The sequence below is a fragment of the Sparus aurata genome, chromosome 7 (genome assembly GCF_900880675.1).
Source record: "Sparus aurata chromosome 7, fSpaAur1.1, whole genome shotgun sequence".
NCBI lineage: Eukaryota > Metazoa > Chordata > Actinopteri > Spariformes > Sparidae > Sparus > Sparus aurata.
This window is the reverse complement of record NC_044193.1, coordinates 35,794,329-35,816,611: the sequence shown is the minus strand read 5'-3', so window position 1 is coordinate 35,816,611 and position 22,283 is coordinate 35,794,329. Positions and strand designations below refer to the sequence as shown.

The window sequence follows — 22,283 nt, the reverse complement described above, 5'->3', positions numbered from 1 at the left end:
TTCACCACCAACGAGTGTCTTGATTCCATGGGAGTATCTTCTTGCTGCTGCTCATGCTTCAATCACGAAATCTCACTGTAGAGTCTTAGCACCAAAGACTTCCTGACAAGAAATGATCACATATCATCTTTTGTAAGAAACAATTTCTGAACTTCATTCAGGAGTCTCTCCTGATTGAACTTGCAATTGTGGAAATCCCAGAGCACAGAGCTTGGAAGATCCTCTCTTCATCTCCAAGTCCAGACAGGCGGGGTTATTCATTTCTGGTTCCACCAACACTTCCGCCATGTTCTCTACTTGTCCAACATCTCTCCCGTTCACTACTGTAGACACTCATTAAGAATCAGAGGCACGACCTCAGCCTCCTACAATATCCCAGAACATTTAATACAAATCATGGGCCGATGGTCATCCCAAGCATATCAGCGTTACGTCCATTTAGCTGTAAAAGATCCCAGATCTGCTCAATCTCATTTTGAATAATGTTGCAAATCATCAATTTTCAATTCATGCTTCTTGACTTGCAGCATTTGCTTTTGCCATGTTTGTTGTTGCTCACTAAAACACTAAGTCAAATTCTTTACATGGATAGAAATTGTCTTTACCTTCACCAGTAGCAACACGTAAACTGCACGTTTCATGCATTAATTAATGCATTAATGTATGTGATATGGGTTTGCATTGAGTACCTTTATGTTTGGTACTCATTATTTCTCGGCTTTTACAGAGTGGTATTGATACTTTCTCTTCCACAGCTCATTTATTATGATCTGATGGACATTTTGACACCAATTGACCAACAGTACTGCATCTCTGTCAGTATCACATCTGTCTGACACCATCACTTCTGTCTCTGTGACAGGATAAGCAGATTGAATTAACAGAGCTCAGATTCTTTCCATAAAAAACAAGTGAAACACTCACAGCTGCCCGGAGGCTGGAGTCAATTTCATAGGATAGCTCTCCAGTTGAGAAGCTGGTGAGATGTCAATTAGCTGCTATCCACCTCCACAGTGTGCTCAGCTTCACGGGGTCCAAGGCTAATCGCTCATCATTTACCCCTGGTACATGTCTGGATAGTGGCTAATTTTCACCATCTCTACCGAGCCCCACCTCGTAAGAGCTAAGAGACAGACAAATTACAGCAATGGTTGCTTCTGACAACCTGTAACATGTTTACATAATGATGCAGGAAGCATACAAAGCATTTTGAGTCACTGTAGAGATAGGTGCTGATTATGCTCAGCCTCAGTTAGCACAGAAAAGTGACAGAAGCTGGACCAAACAAATGCGGAAGAAACCTTAATGGGTTTCAAAATCAGTTTTGAACATCCAATATTTTATAGATTTTTAGTCAATATACAATTTAAAGTGCAACAACCAAACAGCAAAGGTTTTATTATTGACTTGGAATAAACACTTCTGTTTTGTCGTTTGTATTTCTATTAACAGAGGCATTTCCCTTGATACAAGACAGCTAGTACTCCAAGGTGCACAGTTAATAACCAGGGCTGACACTGATGTAAGGGGTATAGAGTGCCCTTACAAAGAGATGTGAAATTCAATGTTTAAGAGGTCAGTTTGGATGTAGCTCACCCAGCCCTTATGCAGTATACTGCAGTGTGTTAAGTCAATTAAGACAAGTGACATGACACTCATGACACTCTCCAATTGGAGCATGTCTGGACTAATGAACCATTGCTGCCATGCAGTGATATTGTAGAAATTTTCAAAACAGTGTTATTGGACATTTCCCTGGGATTCTGCACAAGATGATCTCATTCACTATAAACTAAAAGAGGATGTCAGGTAGGGCAATATTCTTGGCAAAGCAGCTTTAAAATGTACCTTTTTATACAGCTGCAGTTGAAGGGACAACAAAACAACTAACAAAAGAAAAAAAGAGTAACTTTCTCAGGTGATACTAGGTCTCAGTGACATTAACCACTGACCCCGTTCAGACAGGAGAATCCAATATCAACATCTGCAGGGAAAACTGTGAGTGACATGTGATTCTGTGGAGAGAAAATGAAGACTGGATATGTATGTGTGTGTGTGTGTGTGTGTGTGTTTATTGTACTAGGTGGGAGATGTAATTAACTGTCTAATGACAAGGGCATGGAACCCAAGTGCTGAGGGGTTATAGTTACAGTTTTGTAGAAGAAATAGTTATTCCAAATGAAACCAATAAAACCCTCAGTGACTCCAGTCTTAACTCATACTGCTGGACAGCTTCGACACTTCAGTCTCTATGTTCAAGTTAGCCTGTACTCCCACGTGTGGGGCCATTAGTCACACCTCATTAATTTCCCCAGGCCTTGTGACGGAATCAGGTCGTGTATAAAGGGGCACCTGGCCAGCGTCACAGAGCCGGACAAGCGGGAGACGACTGAGTCACAGCAGCGAGTCTTTACAGAACAAGAAATCCAAACTGCAATATAGAATGAACGCAAATATCTCCGTTTGCTGCTTATCTCTGCTTCTGCTGCTTCATTTCGTAAGGGCCAAACCCCTCTCTGACCTCCAGGTAAGTCTGTTCAGGTCTACCATGCTGTTTGATCACAGCAGAGACAGGAAAGCTGTCAACAGGTAGAAGGAAGACGTTTTAGTTTGTTTGAAGACAGCTGAGTTGATGTAATGTTTGACGGGCTGTGTGTGAGAGGTGACTGTACTGTTGGTGTAGATGCGGAGCGTTATTCTGACTGTGAGGAGCTGAACTGCACTGAATAAGAGAGAGTGAATTACAGTCTGTTGAAATTGACTTTCAACGTGTGTGTGTGCAGAGTCTGAAGCAGCTGTTGGAGGAGTTCAACACAGCGCCGTATTACCCGTCCTCCGAGGAGATGGAGGTGAAAAGAGACAGGTCGGTGTTCGGAGCTCCAGAGCAGGAGCCCTGGAGCTCCTCCGACCGCAGCAGCCCCTCCGACCCGCCGGCGGCTAAAGAAAACGTCCTCGCCAGTCTCTTCAGAGACCTCATGAGGACGTCGAAGCGCTCCTGGAGTCGCTACAAGAAGGGCGGACTGAGGAGCTGCTTCGGTGTGCGCCTAGAGAGGATCGGCTCCTTCAGCGGGCTGGGATGCTGAAGGTAGGAGGAGGAGGACAGCCAGGGAGCTTATCAGCGTGTACACCCTCATTTTTGATAACTGCAACACGGAGAAAAAAAAAAAAAAAAGTTCCATCTGGTTTTCTACAGTCTTTTGATGAGATGAGATAATAAATATATGAATTTCTTTTGAAAATAGTGTTGTCAAAAGTGTTGATGAAACACAGGACAGGTGCTGTATTTTCAAATATGTTCTGGCTGTTAGATCGATTCAACAAAATGTAGATCTTACATTATATTAACATATAGATATATATATATAGGCTCAGATATGATTATGGGTCACATTTGAACTTTACTACTACCTTACTAGCCACATAATCATAGAGTACTATAATATAAGATAATATAACATAAAATGAAATAAAAGAATATAATATAATAGATATAATGTGTTAATATCTTAACATTAGTCCTAGTTAACATAGTATGCATATTTGAACTTTTTTTCTACATTCTGGTTAAACATAATGCAGCACACACACACGGCCAAAGCAGAAAAATAGGCTGTGCCATTGGGATTCAACATGAAGGCAGAAGGCAGGCATAACTTTAGGCAGATTAGGCAAGAAAGATTAAGCAATTCAGTGCTTACAATAAATTAAGCAAGCAGCTTGAGCTGAAGTGGCTCATTGATTCAAGGCAGCTGTGCAGCAGCTCCAAGTACAGCCAGTGATATAAAACTGTATCAAACTGCTCTCTAACCTGGTGTAGTAATGTGACTTTGTTCTGTCTACAGGAATGGATGACGCTACACTGTGACCACCTCCAGCTGCATAGCTCCTCACAGTCACACAGCTCTGACTGGCACGTTAAAGGATGCTTACTTCAGTCTGTCCTTGTTTCTCATGCAGAACTGTGATTCCCTTTTTCATACGTGAGCATGTGAGCTGTTGAATATTAAACGATTGTAAATGTATTTATTATTATTTTATTTTTATTTGCCTTGTAGTAGAATGTATTGTAGTAAAATAATTATTTTGCATAATAACGGAGTCTGAATTTCTTTTTTGGCCACAGTTGAAAGCAGCTTAGACTTTTTCAGAGGGACTATTGTCATGCTATGCACATTGAATAAACTTGTGTGGTAGTTGGGAACACATTTTATAGAAATGTTTGACATTTTTTTTATATATACACATACACACACATACATATATATACATACACACACATACATATACATATACATACATACATATATATATATCTCCTTGTCACCTATCATCATGTCCTCCATTTTTCTAACCCTTTTTCACATGGATATGAACCCCTCAAATAATGAAGCCTACCCAGAAACAGTAATTTTTTGCTCCTTTTTCATTTTATTGTTTTTATTCAGTTTGACTTGACTGAATTCCATGGCAAGTTGTAGTGGGATAATGAAAGGCAACCTGCTTACATTTCTAAAATGTCAACTTGTCATGGTCTGAGAAAGCCAGACCTTTGTGCCGCTTTGCGACATTTTTCTGCTAACCCATGAGGGTTTTAACTAGTTGAATTACCTTTTGATTCACCAAAAAAGTAAAACTCAGTCATCATCTCCTCCCCCCATGCTGGTGGAAGATTTCCACGAAACATTTGAGGAGCTTTAAACAGAAAAACAGCATTGCAGCATATTCCTGAACAACTGAAGTAGCTGAAGAAAACATCAAATGGCTCCATACAGCTGGTCTGCTGTAATCCAAGTCTCCAGAAGCCCCGACATCCCAGACTGATATGAAAAGATGTTATTTACACCCTTTTAAAAGCTGAAATCTTCACTGTTGCTGCTGAACTATATGCATTAGCACACACCTGGTCTGAAGTGGGTGCATGAACTCAACTGCACATAAAGGGTGTAAATAATATATTTTCAAATCAGTTTGGGATCTCGGGGATTCTGGAGACTTGGATTACACCTTTGAGCCAATTTGTTTCAACAGGATTTTTTTCTGACATTTCCATCAGCATCGTGGTCAGTAGATGATGACTGAATTGTTATCTTTGGGTGAGCTGCTCATTTAAGGAGTAGGAGCATTTCTTTATAATATAATAATTTATAATTATACATATTTAAACTACTGAATAACTGTCCCATCTACATGTCCTGGTTTATAATCTGGCATGATTGCATGGACTGACAGTGATATCTCTAGAGCCACGCTGCTAGAGCAGCTGAATATCTCCCGACAGGCTTTACTGCAACATGATATAAACCTGCATTAATTTTCTAAATCTGGCTCTTTAGCTGCTAAATGCTCCACTGTGTTCATCTGCTTTTTGCTGTTGAGCAGGTAGTATACAGTGGGTTCATCAGAGATTATGTGCAGTGCAAAGTGCAGTGACTACACTTCAGCTACAAAATAATTATGACTGAAACAGAATAGGAGAATTCATAGGTATTCGTTTACAGACTGACAGCCAATTTAATTTACATGAAAATAAATGTTTCAAGCCATCTTGAGACGTTAAATCTTACATAATATTACTTGAGGATTTTTTTTTTATCTAAAGGTAATGACAACAATTTACCACTTTATTTTGCAAAGAAACAGATTGTAATTTTCTTCCCCATTTTCATTCTTTTCACCCTCCACATCTAAAAAGTTTCAAAGGGTTAAGCATATTTGTGACTCTGACTTGAAAAGCAGGGACTTAGCCTATCAAGGTGACTTGGGGAAAGGTCTTATAAGACATATTATTAATAATGCATAAGAAGAGGTCCAACATGATGTGTATGATGTGGAGAAAACAAAGAGTAAATGTTGTGTAAATCAGATGATGTTTGTCTGATTTCCTGTGTCCAGTTGGTGGCACTATGGATATGACACGGTGTTGATGCATAGACGTATTCAGTGCGACACCCTCTACATGTGTCAGCAATTTGGTGTAGATGGGAAATTGTATGTTGAAGTTATAAGGACTTCCTGCTTGGCGAAGCATAGACGCATCAAAATGGACTGCACCACCACGCCCACCAGGTATGACGTAGGCAAAAGCTTTTGACAAGTTTTCATCTTCAAGGTCTGAGGATGATATTGACTGAATGTGACGTTAACGTTGCAGTAGCGCAATTTTCGCCAGATGTGACCTATATTCCAAGTTTGGTGAGATTTGGGATATGTTCAGACCTTCAACACTCTTCATACTCGCAGAAGAAAAATAATAAGAAAATAATTATAATCCAAGCAGATTCAATAGGTCCTCGCACTTGGGCCCTAATTAATAAGCATAAGCCATTTTGCACAGTTTCACTGTCCACATATTTTCTGCCATTTGAGTTTGTAGGACATAGTTGTCAGCAACTGATGCTTGAGACAAAGTTGATGAGAGCACCAAAACTGAACTGATACAGTAAATTACGTTGGGAAATGGACGTACCTTGCTTACACCAACCTCAGAATCCAAATGGCCACTCTGCTTATCAACAGCTGTGAAAGCTGTAGAATTGACTGTTTATTAGTACCTTATTTGTTTGAGTTTTTTAACTAGTTTTAAGTTAATCTAAGGACATGTTGCTCCAATGTTTTTATGGGCAGAATACCATGTATGTGTTGTTATCAACTGGCATTGCTGACAATAATTAACATTAGTGAATCTGGCTGGAATTGGTATTATGACTTGTTGTAACCTCGTGTAATGCAGTCAGCTTATATGTTGTCATTCCCAACTCCAACTTCTGAGGTAAATGAAACGCACCGTAATTCTCTGTGGGCTCATCATTACAAGCGACACCAATCACACGGTTTGGTTTCTCCCACTGAGGGCTGATCTCTGCAGACTGCCCTGCCACAATCACGTACACCACTCAATTTAGTAACACAGTCACACTGTCTTTTAGTTTACAACTTCCCGTAGCTCAGTGACAACAATGTCCCGTGTAGGAGGGGGTGGGGTATGTTTCTGAGACAAAGTAGCATGCCCCATATCTAAGAGACAAGGCTTTAAAAGGAGCAGTTTCCGACAGCCCCTGTTATCAGAATCAGGTGTCAGGAATGCCACTGAAATTCCAGGCATACCTACGTGTGTTGAGCCTAAGTATAAAAGAGCAGAGGTTGCTGCTGTGGGCTCCAGCATCTAAACAGATCCAAGGACAAGAAGCCAAAGAGCATCCATCCATCTATCCAGTGATACAACCAACAGGATCTCACAGAGAAACATGCATCTGTCTTCCATTCCTCTCTGTGGCCTCCTCATCATCTTAAACCTGCAGCTCATCAGTACATATCCCATCAGCACCGGCTTGACTGACACTGACATGGACATCTTAAAGGTGAGGCCCCAATAATCAATTTTGAAACGGCTCCACCATGGGTCCAATCTGCAGCAGCAGAGCACGACAGTTTCATTTTACCTTCCCCCATTAGGGATTGTATAAATGTCTCATACCGTTTGATGGGACTCTGTGATGTGTGCTTGTTGAAGTTGAATTGGTGCCCCTTTAAGGGTCCGCCTGTAAATGTTTGCCCTTTTTAAGATTTATAAAACTTATCCTAACATGTGTCTTTGTGGATGTTGCAGGTGATCCTTCACAGACTTGATGAGTCAATCTCACAGCAGACTGAGGTGGACCAAAGACTCCCTGCAGAGAGGGACGGCCTGGACAACCTGAACATAGAGGACATAGATGGACAGCAGCCCCAAACCGGACTTGATGAGGCAGCAATCAGGGAGTTTTTCTCAGCCAAGAACCTCAAGAATCTCCGCAATGACTCATCCAGGAGATCTTCAGGCTGCTTCGGTCGACGGATGGATAGGATAGGCTCCATGAGCTCTCTTGGGTGCAACACTGTCGGCAAATACAGTAAGTTAAACTCCAATCAAGGTTAAGCGCTTACAATTTTGTTTGGTCCAGGGAAATCATTATAATAGTCAACAAGAAAAAAGATTTGACTCATGTTCTGATTAAACCAGAGCCTTGTAAAACATTTTTATATACTTAGATAGTGTAGCACAAGTGTACCTCATAAAGATAATGACGTGAATTTTAAAATACGAATAGTCCTGATGGCAGAATTAATGTTGTTTTCTTGTTCTCTTACAGATCCAAAGTAAAGATGAAGTCTTACCATCTAAATTCTGGAACTGCAACGTCTCTACTGAAAGATATTTTTATTTGAATGCTATTTATTTAGTAATATTTATTAAGTATTGTTTGTGGCTTACAAATATATTTATTTAAAATGATGTAAGACTGTTCTTTAAGTACTGTTAAAAGTTTGAATAAATGTTTACAACTGCACATCATTAAACCGAGTGTTGCTTGAGGTTCAAGGTGATTTATTTGTCATTTTATAACACAGGGCTGCATAACTAAAGAAACGTTTGTAAACTCCTTCATGCAACACAAAGATAGAACACTTATTTATATTCATACATACATAAGCATGTAATACATTTTGTGTATTTATATGGGGTGAATGTAAACAGCAGTTAAGTAAAAAATCAACATCAGGTAAACACTGCCATTAACTAACAGCTTTCTGAAAACAAGCGTCAATGATGAAAAGTACAAGTCCACCTGTCCTCATCCAACTGTAGCTCAGCCTGTCGAGTGCAACAGCTTGATCCAGTATGTCTTGCTGGAGACAGGTATCTGTAAAGATGTTGGTTCAACAGTCTCTTATTTTATCTGCTGCATGGCTAGTCTGGGCTTTTTAATTTGCCTATGCCTGACATTAGCCAGGAGCAGCCTTAAATCCAAGTTATATTAGCATGGCTATCTTCCTGGATCTCTTTCAACCCCTTCTGGAGCAGTCTGACTGGTCAAATTGGAGGGTTGAAAGATGCCATGGGTGGTGATGATCTCAAAGATTGTCTTTATTCCAAAATTCCACCTGTGTCTGTAATAAAGTTGAAAAATAATAGTCAAAAAGAAGGAGAATGTAGCAAAATTTGAAGAGCAACAGGGCGCTGCATCTACATTTGCCACTGGGGAACATTTTTAAAATACTGTAATGTGAATCAAAGCAATGACGCTATCATGCAATATTCCTCAAAAGACCTGGAATGAGACAACAAATGCTCACTTCCTACATTCAGCACAGTGACAGCTGTCTGGTAATATTACTGGTGCATTCCAGGTAAATAACACAAGAAATGGGAAATTTAGATGTAAATTATGGTTGTTTCCAAACATTGTCTTACAATTATTGCAATCACAATTACCAATATCGGGCAAGGTCATAACACGTGGACTGAATGTCACAATACAAACAAAGCCACAGTTTCAACAGCATCCACAGCATGTCCTGTGGGATGAATGATGAAAACACACTATCTGATTTATATAATATTGATAAAGTAGCCATTCCAAGTCAACCACAAGCAACTGCATTCAAGATATTCTGTAATTTTTCAGGATATGTATGACTAGGCTGAAATCACAGATGAGTAGTGAGGTGATGGATACACCCTCATCACATTTCTTTAGGATGGATTCTTACTGATACCAGATAGGTTATTTCTGTATGGATCCTGGAGTAAAAGTTTTCAGCACCATGGAGAGCACACAAAACAATTCAGTCCTGCCGTCAGAGCTGATGGGAACTGCAGTTGAAATCTGGGTGTTGTAGCCAATTTTGATGTGTGAATATGTTATGTTGTGTATGTTTTTGGTGAGTCATGTCAACAGCTGTGTTGCTCGTCCACCTGTGCACCAGGGGGCATAGACAGGGAATCAGACAGACAGGTGGTAACGTAGTCTATACAGGGGAGTCACCGGTGAACAGGAGAAGGGGGAGGCCACAGTTTTTCAACTGCTTGTTTGTGTGTGTGTTCGTCCGAGATGTTTTCTATTATATCCTAATGTTACTAATGTTATGCTTTTCGGTTTTCATTCTTATTTACACATTGGTTTCAGTTAAGTCATTCAACACAGCCGGTTTTCCATAAATCATTTTGAACCTCATCTTTAGCACAATGACGCGTTGGAAATTACTTTTAATTCCCTCAAGTGGCAGTTTTGTGGTTAGATTGCCACTACACTGGGCTTTGGTTCAGAATCTTCATCTATCAGACTTTAATTGTCAGAGTTTAACCATTCTGGTAATTATGAGCCTATGACGGGAGCCTTATTTCAACACTAGAAACCCAACGTCTGCTAATGGAAACTAAGACCATAATGGACAAAAAATTTCTTCAAACTAGTTACGTTTCTGTCTGTGTCTACTTGTTCATCTAAATGGAGTGAAACCAATGCCTGCTTGTCATAGTCTACCAGACTACCTTCTGACAGTGCTCTGTGGCCCAGTTACTTGGCTCCTCTTAGAGTCAGAAATGACCACACCCCATGAATGGCTACAACAAGAATCAGTATCATGCACTCCCAGCTTGCTCTCTGCTCTTTTACACTCCCCTCTAAACTATCCTATTGGCTGCTACACAAAAGATATTGTAGTAAAATCCTCCTTCCAAATATGGGGACAATCTAGATGACATGTTGGGCTTCTGGCGGCACCTCTTTCTGTTCCTCTGATTCAAAATCCTCTTTTCCTCACATCAATGCTCGACAAAATGTTTTTATTGTGGCATGACCTGGGTATCCAAACACTGAAAGAGCTTTATGTGGACAAAGTTAATGGTTCCGGGAAAAAAACAAAAAACATTTTTCAGATATTTGCAGATGCGCAACTTTGCCAAGGGTTTTAGTGCCCACTAACCTCCCCATCACCTCCCAGTTCGATATCTTTAGGTTTTCTTTTGAAACCTTGATTCCAAAAGAAAGAAAATGATCACTCAGCTCTATTAAGATATCCATTCTCTCTGAATCAGCCTACAATATTTGATGAAATCATGTTGTGCAGAAGACTTAGGGGAAGAAATCAGTGGTGATGACTGGGGGCAGACTCTGGAACGTGTGCACTCTTCCTTAATATGTGCAAATCACAGAGTGATTCGGTGTAAATTGGTTCACAGAACATACTGGACCAAAATGAGACTATCCAAAACCTATGCTGATGTAGAACCTATGAACCTGTGAAAGATACATGTCAGGTCCAGCCTCCTTGTTGACATGTTTTGTTCTTAGACTGAGATATTTCACACTCAAGTCGAACCAAGACCCATAACAGCGATTTTTGGCATCGTACCCAGCGCGGTCGAAAAGCCGAAATATATTCTTAATCTAGTGGCCAATCTCAAATTGCTAGTGAGCTGAATGATACTACTGAGGAAAATCTTCAACCCACATTTAGCATTAATCTATGCAAAATATAAAAAACAGACCAGTTGCCCACAAGATGTAGCACAGCATCCAAAACCATGTAATTACAATGTCACAGGATGCACAGGCCCAAAAATGGGTTTCTTTCACAGGAATGATTTGGGCTCCACCTCTGATGCTGTGTCCAGTTGTCAGCGTATCTTGCTGGCTTCACCATGCCAATTAATTACCCAACAACATTGATTTCTTAGAGTGACCTTTTGCATATTGTTATAGTTCTAGTGATTTCTTTGGTCCATTTCTCTGCCCATCCCAGGTGCAGCAGTTTTAGCCTACTATGGTATTTTTCAGGAGTGTAGACAGTGTGAAATATTTTGCATAGTGAATGTTGCATTCCTGTCATTACACACCACGTCTGAGCTCAGAGCCTCAAGATGGCTTCTCAGGACATGCCCCTGCTATCTGCTTAGCCTGATGATGCACAGACACATATAGGCTACTGTACAAACACACACACACACACACACACAAACACAAACACACACACACACACACACACACATCACCTACCACCAAGCACCACTTGAAGGGACATCTGACCAGTTGCCTTATCAAGCAGAGGTGTCAGAATGCACTTGAAGAAATCTAGAAAATGATGAGCCACTGACACCAACTGTCTGTGGCATGGTGAGTGTGTGTGTGTGTCTGTGTGTCTGTGATGGCATGTATATAAAGCCTTACACTGCAGGCTGTAGCCGTAGTAACAGCAGAAGGATAACATGAGGACTGCGGTCCTGTGGGGCCTGCTGGTCCTGCTGTGTCAGCACACACTTGTTAGCGGCCATGTATTGGGAAGGCCCTCATCGACCAGTGACCTGGCTCAGCTCAAGGTAAGGAACCACATCACTGCTGTAGTTGTCACACCTGTTTGTCTAGCAACTCCAGTGTAGAAGTTCAGGTACATAAATACAGGGAGCGAGCTGTGTATTAGTCAGAGTTTATCTACATCACTGAGTAAGTCCTCGCTTTTACCTCTTTAAAAAACACACATTTTCTCACTTCTCTATGTGCTGTTTGCAGTATTAAGTATTAACTTCCCATTGCAAATTTTTTTTTTCCAATATTATTTCCAGCATGTCTCCACCAGAATGTAATATCACCCAGAATGAGAGGGTGTTGGGACATATTACAGAGCTTAAATTATGTACAATCAAATGGAAACATTGGAATTAAAGATAAAATGGTATTATTTGTAATTTCTGTTTAAGCTTCTTGGTTCTACTACAATATTCTTCTACAATATGTAATTGGTAAAAGTTGTCGCTTACCTTTTATCTTTAAAATTTGCCCTAGAAAAACAGTTGGGATGAGATTTCATGAGTCATATCTGACCAACAACATATCATCTCCACTTTGATATCTTGCTGATATTTAGATATTTCCCAGAGATCACGGATAAGGAGAGTCACCCAACACCTGTTTAAAAATGTGAATAAACATTGTAACTGTCAGGTACAGAAACTTTGTTTTCGTCATAATCACAAGACATCAAATGTTATTTCCTCGAGATAATGAGATAATTTATAATGAGTTCATGACTTCAAGAGTCGACCGCTACTTACATACACTGCGTGGTGAGTTAACTTTTTATGAACATTTGCCATTCGAATGTTTTACTTGTTCATTTGACATGAGGGCATTTACATTATGACAACTGTAAGATATAGGCATAACAATAGTATTGTAATATAGTGCTTGTACCCACATGGATGTTTTAGAGTGAGACATTCAGTGGTATGAGTCTGTGACAGATTTGATAACAATGTAAGCAACTGAAAATTATCTGATGTTTCACTCTATGTAAAAGCAGTCCTCCATACACTGACCAAATCAAAGTCTACTTTATAGTAGGACTACAACCTCCCTCCTACACCCTCCCCACTAGTGCCTGTCTCAGTGGCATGCCTAATGAATACGTATAAGATGAATGTGCAGACTGATGCATAGATTAATAAAGGGCACTCCTTGATCTGACCTTTTTTATCTTAAATCAGCTGCTACACTAAATGCCATGTATGCATGTTGACACGGCACTGCTGATCTCATAAATATTAGGCTTTAACTAATAAGAGGAAAAGCCCTTTTGCCTTCTTGTGATAACTCACAGGACAACAAAGCTCGTTTTCTTGAGATAACGAGCTAAAATAATCTGTAATCGTTTTTATCTCAAGATAACACAATAATGAACTAGTGATTTCGAGATAATGGCATTAAAACGTGGGGCGGCTGTAGCTCAGTGGGTAGAGCTGGTGGACTAGTGATCGTAAGGTCGCTGGTTAGAATCCCTGCTCCCCTGGGGTGGAACTGAGCTACATGTCGAAGTATCCTTGAGCAAGATACTGAACCCCAAAATTGCTCCTGATGCGCAGTTGGCACCTGTGTGGCAGCCTCTGCCATCAGTAAGGGTCCTGCGATGAGCTGGCGACTCATTCAGGGTGTACCCTGGCCTTTGCCCACAGTAACTGGATTTGGCCCCAGTAAACACCGCTTCCGCTTGTTCCGCGACCCGCCCGGAACAAGTGGAAAAGAAAACAGAACGGAACGGCATTAAAAGCATAATTGAACTGTAGTCAGGAGAAGAAATGTAAAAGCTGGCTCAGAGGGCACAGACACTGCACGTTAACATGAATGTATGAAAAGAAGGAAGAAAATGTTGCTGTCATAAAGAGGACGGAGAGGAGGAGTAAAATTAAAATATGATAACACACAAATATGAATAAATTCATTGGTTTCTTTAATAAAACTACTGAAAGACGCTCTGATGAACTTCTGTGTTGTTCTGTACTAACACTTGCTGCTGTTGCTCTCTGTGAGCAGAGAGCAAAGAGGCACTGAGGAGAGGCACTGAAGAACATGCATAAACTCAGATCCTTTGGGGCTGTCGCAGAAAATTTGACCTGAGTCCATGACAAAAAAATCCAGCAGCATTAAACTGCTTCAACAAAAAGTCCACAGGCTTGTACAGACAACTTCACATCACACTGCAATCTGCTCACATACAGCAAATAAAAAAGTGATTAATACATGTTAATTGTCACAAATTGTTACATAGAGCCCCTTTAAACTAAGAGAGACCCTGTGATTTGTTTATGCGGCACAAAATTATTTATTGTCAATGGTTTTGGCACAGGGGCATAATCAACAGTCCTTGTTAGCTAAATAACATCCAGCCAGTGTGCACGGTGAGGATTTTCTGAGCCTGCCAAGCATGTAAATGTGCTTCAAAGCACCTGTTACACCCTCTCAGTTAACCAGTCGCCTTGGTTGGATGATGTGCAAGGTTTGAAATGTTTTAAGTTTAGTTTAAAACTTCACAAGCCCAAGTATTTCGGTTTTATGGTAACCCATCTTTATCTCTCCACACCAGTCTTTACTTGGGCGCATTGAGGAGACTCTGATGGAAGCAGCCCAGGAGGAGGACTCTGAAGCTGAATATGAAGGGACGAACCAAGAGCCTGAGCACAGCCAGGCCAGCCCAGGATGGAGCCTGGACCAGGAGGGGGACCAAGAACCTTTGATATCAGAAAGATCTCAATCACCAAGTGAGGGTCACAGCAGGACTGCAAGTCAGAGGAGCCGCCTGCAGGACCTGCTTTTGACCACCAGGAAACGGGCCTCTAGCTGCTTTGGAGCCAGGATGGATCGAATAGGAAATGCCAGTGGTCTGGGATGCAACAATGGAAGAGGTAAGACTGCCGCTGAGGATGGCAGAATGAAATTGAAGAAGGGATTCAGTAAAATCATACATGAGGGTCAGAAGTCTTAGCTGGAATATTTTTCATAAGAGGTACTGATTGTACATGCAATTACAGTGCACTTGTGTAAAACATGACATTTACATTTAGGGCATTTAGCAGACGCTTTTGTCCAAAGCAACCTACAAAAAGCACATTTGTCACAAGAGAGAAACCATGACATATCACCATCGATAGAGTAAAAAGAAAAATAGAAACAATTGTCAAGCCCACATCTGGGGATCGCAACTGCTATCTATCAAAGATACTTTGATACTTTTGGGGGGGGGGGGGGGGGGGGGCTTCCTCGCCGTCAATGAAGGCGATACCGTGACATCCTCAACAGCGACTGACAGGTCCATGCAAAGGCAGTCTTTCCCCGGGTTGGCTGAGGTGCTTTCTGAATGGGCATAGGAGTGAATGAGGAGCTGATGTCTTTTACTTATAGGTAAAGTATCATCAGCAGGGAGGAAGGGGGAGGGGTAGGAGGGGTGAGGAGAGAAGAGAATAAGGAGAATAGTTTCCTGGGGTTGGAGGCAGAGGAGTCCATCTTTGACAGGTAGAAGGCAGATTTGGCTGCTGATACCATTAAGGTGAAGTCAGAGGAGGTGGTGGTAGTGAGCAAGGTCATCAGGATGACGTGATTTTCTCAATTTTCTCTCTGCTGCTCGTAGCACCGATCTATTGGTTCACAGAGATTCAGACAGCCGGATCGTGCTTTAAGTAATAATGATAGTAAGAGGGACTGACCGTTTGTTTTCTCTTGCTAATTGGTTAATTTATATCTTTATCATGCAATAACAAAGCTCGAGATCTTCAGAAAATTATTTTATTAACTGCAGTTTATCTATTTAAATACCAAACAGTTGACAACTATTCCATAATTATTATCAGAACAGGCTTTATTAGGGAACTATGTGTACACATAGGAGGAATCTAATTCCTGCTTTATATTGCCACCAGTGTCTCACACAATTTTCCGGAACTTAGAAATAGACATACGGCAGGTAACAACAAAATGATCACCATTTAATAAACAAGCAGGTGAAACCATGAAAATACAGAGTAGGTGTATGTTTATATCAAAAACAACAACGATCAACAAAATGAAATCAATTCAAAATGTGGATTTGACGTGTGAAAATGTTCATTCATATGTGGAAAAAGCTAATTACTTATTAAAATGTTCAGTTCTCCTCTAGAATTCATTTTCCCCTTATTTTCAAATTTAGAAATGTAAAAAAGGCCAATGACTTTGTGTGCCGTGTTCTGGTTTTCACATGTGGAAATTCTATTCCACATGTGAGGTAAGACGGGACCGACTATTGAATAACAAGATCATCAGTATGCTGTCCTGTCTCATATTGCAGAATATAATTAACACTGCAGCCTGTAGATTCTTCTAACATTGAATAAATATACATCAATACAATCCAGTGTTGGTACATGAACAGGTCTTTATAACCTGTATAAACCTTTTTCTTTTTGTGTTTGTTTCATTTCCCCATCAGGGTAGTCTAACAGTTTCCTGGGACACATGTTGGATGAGAGTATCACCTCCAACCAAAGAAACAGGACATGGATGATTCTGCATTAGAGACAGTTCAACTGTGTGTATCTCTTGTATGTATTTTTCAGTTTGAAGTGACAAATTGGTTATTTGACAGAAGTGTATTGGGGTCTGCAGAGTAACATTACTATCCTAAAGGAAATGATTTCACTACATAACTGCATGTGGGTTGCCAACAAAGATTAATAAACTCTCTTTTTAATTTGATGAATTCAGTCGTGGTTGTTTGTTTGTTTAATTGCTTCAAACCTACACCACTATAACAGGTACAGAAGATACTCACAGTTGTCTAAGGCGGAGTCCTCTCTGCTTAGAGTCTGAAACCATGACATAAGAAAACCTGTCTGTGTTTGGCCATTGCTACCTAATATTAATCATTCTTGCTTATGTGACCTGTATTTTTGTTTTGTTTTGTTTTTACAGCAAAGTCACTGTGACATCAGCTATGGCCATCACTTAATCTGATAGGAAACAAGTGGAAACCATCATAAGCTCTTGCGGTTGAATTGTCAGTACATAATTAGTTGAGGAGCAGTCCAAGGCCAAAAGCGGCTCTACCATTTTTGATTTTCTTGTTTTCAGGATGACAAGTAATATGGCAGCATACTTTGATTTAAAGGAACAATTCACCCAAAAAGTTAAATAAGGTATTCCACAAAACAATTCTGGAGTTTCATTAAATTAATTGAGGACTTGTTTAAAATGTAATAGAATGGCTATGTAAGGCAATGGAAGCCCAGAGATCCCGAAATTACTTTAATTATTATCAGTGATAATAATAAATACATTTTTATTATCGGCAGCTTTATTTAGGCTCACTATACATGGTTGTGCTCATGCACCCACCTCAGGTAGGGTGCACCCCAACACTTCTAACTTAGCAGCTATAATGAAGATTTTAACTTGGAAAAGTTGGAAATAACGTCGTTTTTAGATGACTACAAAACTTCACCTGATTTTCCTTCAGCATGGGTGGAGGAGATGATGATTAGAGTTTACTATTTGGGTACATTTATACTCAAATGATCCAAGAGTCAGGTGAAATCCATTGAAAGAACCATTGAAAGAAAAATATCTTTAACTCAGCTCAGAATCAGAATCAGAATTTCCTTACTTCGTCCCGCAAACAGGGAAGATTCTTCATCACAGCAGTGTTATTGTAATAAACGATAATAACAGTAAAATATAAACAATATAATGAAAGAGTAATAAATAGAAATAGACTCATATACATTGTATATACATAATGTTTTACGCTGTGAACAGTGTAATTGTAAGTAGTGTGGCAGTGTGTTGTTGAATAAATAATAAATGCAGTGCAAAAAACAGAGGAATGGGTTCTTTCATGACATAGTGAGACATGTGAGGTCTACTGGGAGCAGTGCTGGTTGTACAGTCTGACAGCAGCAGGAAGAAAGGACCTGCGATACCTCTCCTTCACACACTGAGGGTGTATCAGTCTGTTGCTGAAGGAGCTGCCCAGTGCTGTGACAGTGAGCTGCAGGGGGTGGGACTCCTTCACCAGCAGTGATGACAGCTTATCCATCATCCTGCTCTCTCCCACCACCTGCACTGAGTCAAGAGGGCATCCCAGGATGGAGCTGGCCTTCTTGATAAGTTTATCAAATGTGTTTCTACCATGCCGAGATGCTGCTGCTCCAGCAGACTACTCCATAGAAAATGGCTGATGCCACCACAGCACTTGGCAGCACTCCAAAGGACCTGAGCTTCCCCGGCAGATGGAGTCTGCTCTGACCTTTCTTGTGCGTTGCTGCAGTGTGATCAGTCCAGTCCAGCTTATTGTTCAGGTGAACTCCAAAAACAGACCATTGCATCAAACTGTTCCACTGTATCAAGTCGCTTAATACGTACCATTTTTAATTCATTCTTCCAGTGAATTCTTATTTACAACTAGAAAATACAGTGTGCATGTGGACATATCCTTTGCTGAAATTGTAAAAATCACATTGCCTTACCTAAAGTAAGGTAATGTGAAGCCTCCTCACCTACTGCTGTATGGCATGGTTCTCCAGCTACACAACACAGGATAGGAAGGAGCTGCAGCGAGTGGTGAGGGCAGCGGAGCATGTCATCAGGACGACACTACCATCAGAGATAAACAGACTAAAGAACAGTTTCCTCCCACAGGATGTGAAATGCACTTTCTTATGTATCTGTTGTATATATTGTATAATTGTTGTATATATGTTACGATGTATTTTTTTTTAATACTTGTTTATATTGATATTTATAGTGTCAAATGAAGAGCTGCTACCTGTGTTTCGTTGTTTCTGAAACAATGACAATAAAGATCTATTCTATTCTAGTAGTAGTAGTATGAGTTGTAGTGGTAGCATTAGTACTAGTAGTAGTGGTAGAAGTAGTAGTAGCAGTAGTGGTAATGGTAGTAGTGGTAGTAGCAGCAGTCATTCTAAAGGTTGTAGATGCAGCTGGAGGCAGGATTGGAGCCACCAACCTTATGATCATATGCCTCCCATTCATACTCTATGGCAACATTTTGTTGAAGAAAGATTATTATTATTATTTTTTTTATTACAGTAGGTATAAAAAGAAAACAGGCCCAGCATTACTAACATGTTGATGTTTGAATGGTTTCTGAAGCTGAAAGCATGCAGGAGTTAAAACATGCATGGATCGAAATAATAACATAAAAGAATGGAATAACGAGAGTGTAAATGTGTCCACATTTGACGTCCTGTTTTTTAGCAGATAAAGTCCCCATGAGAAAAAGTAAAGCCAAGACAACACAAGTCATGACAGCAGCTTAGAGGCTGTACTTGGACACATGGTGCTTTGCAGTGACAACCTTTACATGCTGATGTTTAGCAGGTATAGAGTTGAAGATGTTCTATCTTGGTATAGTGTGTTAGCATGAACGTCTGAACCAAACATTATGACATTCATTCCATTAAATAATGTCATCCTTCATCTCTCACCCAACGCATGCTGGGATAGGCTCCAGTCTGTGTGCAACCCTGACCCTGATAACTGGCTGTAATGGAGGGAAACTAATTCAATCTATCTCTTCCAAAGAGCGATCAAATGAATATACGGTGTATAGTGACAGGAAGTGATTCATGCAGGAGTTGTGGCTGTAATTCAGCCAGTACTGCTGTGGAAATGCATCTGACAGGCAACAAGAAGGAGACGTCACTGTGGGTTTTGACAAAAGAACGGTCACACTGTTCTGTCCATTTACATTATGGAGATGAGTTAAACTCAGGGAATACACCAGAGAAGCAGTTCACCTGACTTGATGGTAACTGGGCATCTCATCAAGGAGAGCTGCCCTCTGCTGGCAGATTAATGTGGAGAACTTTGAACTGGGCTTTAGAGGTTTATCAACTATTCATGATTATACATTATAACTAAAGACCTGTCTCTGTGGAATGACTCAGAACAGTGCTGTGAGTAAGGTCTGTAAAGTTGAACAAAGCTATGCAGTTTGACCTTTACCTCCAGGACAGGCTTTATGCAGGACAGTAACACAGCGACACACATTTCTTTTTTCTTTCTTTTTTTTTTTTTTTTATCACAGAGTGCCCTCTAGTGGAGCTTTAAACGCATCATTATAATACTTATACTATATATTCATATAAAACTATATATAAAACGGTATATACACTATAAAATATACTATAATACATACTATAATATATGTGTATACACACATATATATATATATATATATATATATAGCGAGAGAGAGAGCGAGAGAGAGAGAGAGAGAGAGATAGCCTACGTTCCTTTCATGAATCAACACAAACAGACTTTCTACTTCTATGTAGGATCTGATTTTGCAGGTTGTTAATTGTAGTAACGTGTAATATATTAAAGAGACCTAATGTTTGAAGGCGGCTATCAGCGATGATTCTCACGGCTACTTGATTATTGCTGTCAGAGCAGGATGGTAATGAGCGCCTGTGAGCAGGGTGAGGGCAGGACAGAAGAGGGAGGAGGAGGAGGTGGAGGAGAAGAGACGGAAACCGCAGTGGAACACTGTGGAAGCAAGCCTGTGTTCAACCACAGCCCAGCGTGTGTGCAGCAGGCTGTCAGGGAGCCGGTGGACTGAACCGGAGCGACCGTGAGGTAAGTTATTGTGTCTTTACCAGTGATGGGAGACAAACGGGACGGCAGGTCTGCTTTGCCTCTATGTTTGCTTGAGTCCTACTTCTGAACTATGGTTGCTATTAGTTACCCAGTCACTCAGTCCGTTTACCTTCGTACCAACCCATTGTCTATTCAGGGAAAATCATAATCTGAAAAACGGTTGTAGTGCTTCATGGTTGTTCATGGTGCTGATGAGGAAGCCTGCATATCTGCTTGATATTTACAACATGCATTCTTACATGAAGAGCACTGACTGGAGATTGTCTTCATGCAGCTCACCTGAGTGCAGCTAGTTAAAGCATGTGACTGTTGTGTTAAAGCAACATGGTGCAACGTTTTCACCTTAAACCAACAGCTCCAGTGATGTTGATGGTACAGTGTGGTGTAACAGGGTGAATGGTGTCTCTGTCACTTGGTTCTGCTCTATGTAACTTAAGTGAGAGTGGAGGATCAACATATTAACTATTGTCAACACATAACATTGTTGATGTCATAAATTCTGTTTGTAGTGAGCAGCTATCTTACGTCTGACAAACTGTTTAACACCAGGGATCTGTGTTTTCCGCAGTGGTGTTACACTCAGAAACTGTGGGCGTTGCCAAGTCACACAAAATGACATTTTTTACATAATGTTGCTTTTATTACACCACAGTACAAAACATTATGTGTGAAAGGGACAATACAACCTCAGAATATCTGCTCTGTGTCTCTCTATACCATGGTGCTATAATGAGATGGAATAAAATAGCTTCTCCTTATTCATTATGCTACTTATTTATTATATGTAGCCGACAAGATTTGTAATTGTTGCATTGCCAGGCATATCCCACATCCCATAACAGTAGAAGAGAATTCTCTTGTTGAATTTCAAGCCATCAGTAGTGCCATCAACTATTAGACTGTAAATGGGCCTACAAGGAGTACTATATATGTTAATATAGTTAGGCTAATCTACTCCTCAGTGCCATATAGCATTCATTTGAACCAGCCACTGAAAAACTACATTTCAAAGAATAATTCAGTGCCACATTGGAATTGTTCATAGCTTTCTAAAGTCCAGAATGACAATGTTGGAGTAGAGAACAATGTCCTCGACTCATGTAAACTAGTAAGCACTGGTCAACCCGTTATAAACAGTCTATACTTAAATGCATGTAAACTTATGTATGATTTGACTTTAACTAAAGTAACATTTTAGCACAATATCTGTCAGCTACAGTTAGCTGCAGCAGTTAGCAGTTACTCTGGTGATATGCTGTCCCCTGTTGGTTTGGAGTCAAGCTGTCATGATATCATATTTAAACAACGCAATTATCATAGCTGATCAGATTCAACAGTATTGCGCTATCCATAGGAATTTGGATAACTTGCTAAATTATTATAGAGCGTATGGAGGTGGAGAGAGTCTGTATGACAGAAATGACGTGTTATTTCTGGTGAGAAGGCAAACAGATGAAGTCATCAACATCTTAAAAGGATTATTCAGATGATATTATTATGTGTGTATTATGAACAAAATATCAGTATTACATTTTTTTA

The 22,283-nt window shown here is 40.2% G+C and overlaps 4 protein-coding genes across 6 annotated transcripts in view; all 4 read left to right on the top strand.

The window, feature by feature from the left end:
- The first annotated feature begins 2,354 nt into the window (after positions 1-2,354).
- nppal (natriuretic peptide A-like) lies at positions 2,355-4,144 on the top strand. Its single transcript, XM_030423723.1, has 3 exons — positions 2,355-2,527; positions 2,784-3,085; positions 3,843-4,144. Exons 1-2 carry the CDS (start codon positions 2,444-2,446, stop codon positions 3,081-3,083), a joined length of 384 nt encoding a protein of 127 aa, XP_030279583.1. The 5' UTR covers positions 2,355-2,443; the 3' UTR covers positions 3,084-3,085; positions 3,843-4,144.
- Positions 4,145-7,140: 2,996 nt separating this feature from the next.
- nppb (natriuretic peptide B) lies at positions 7,141-8,332 on the top strand. Its single transcript, XM_030423636.1, has 3 exons — positions 7,141-7,358; positions 7,607-7,889; positions 8,130-8,332. The coding sequence occupies exons 1-3, from the start codon at positions 7,245-7,247 to the stop codon at positions 8,138-8,140; spliced, it is 408 nt and encodes a 135-aa protein (XP_030279496.1). The 5' UTR covers positions 7,141-7,244; the 3' UTR covers positions 8,141-8,332.
- Positions 8,333-11,981: 3,649 nt separating this feature from the next.
- nppa (natriuretic peptide A) lies at positions 11,982-16,824 on the top strand. The gene is made up of 3 exons (XM_030422051.1): positions 11,982-12,139; positions 14,677-14,995; positions 16,555-16,824. Exons 1-3 carry the CDS (start codon positions 12,029-12,031, stop codon positions 16,557-16,559), a joined length of 435 nt encoding a protein of 144 aa, XP_030277911.1. The 5' UTR covers positions 11,982-12,028; the 3' UTR covers positions 16,560-16,824.
- Positions 16,825-20,364: 3,540 nt separating this feature from the next.
- Positions 20,365-22,283, top strand: part of LOC115585315 (rho guanine nucleotide exchange factor 10-like protein) — a 49,618-nt gene continuing 47,699 nt past the window's right edge. For all 3 annotated transcript variants that reach the window (XM_030423611.1, XM_030423613.1, XM_030423612.1), the window contains exon 1: positions 20,365-20,723. The gene's annotated coding sequence lies outside the window, so the exon portion shown is untranslated. The remainder of the gene's footprint in view (positions 20,724-22,283) is intronic.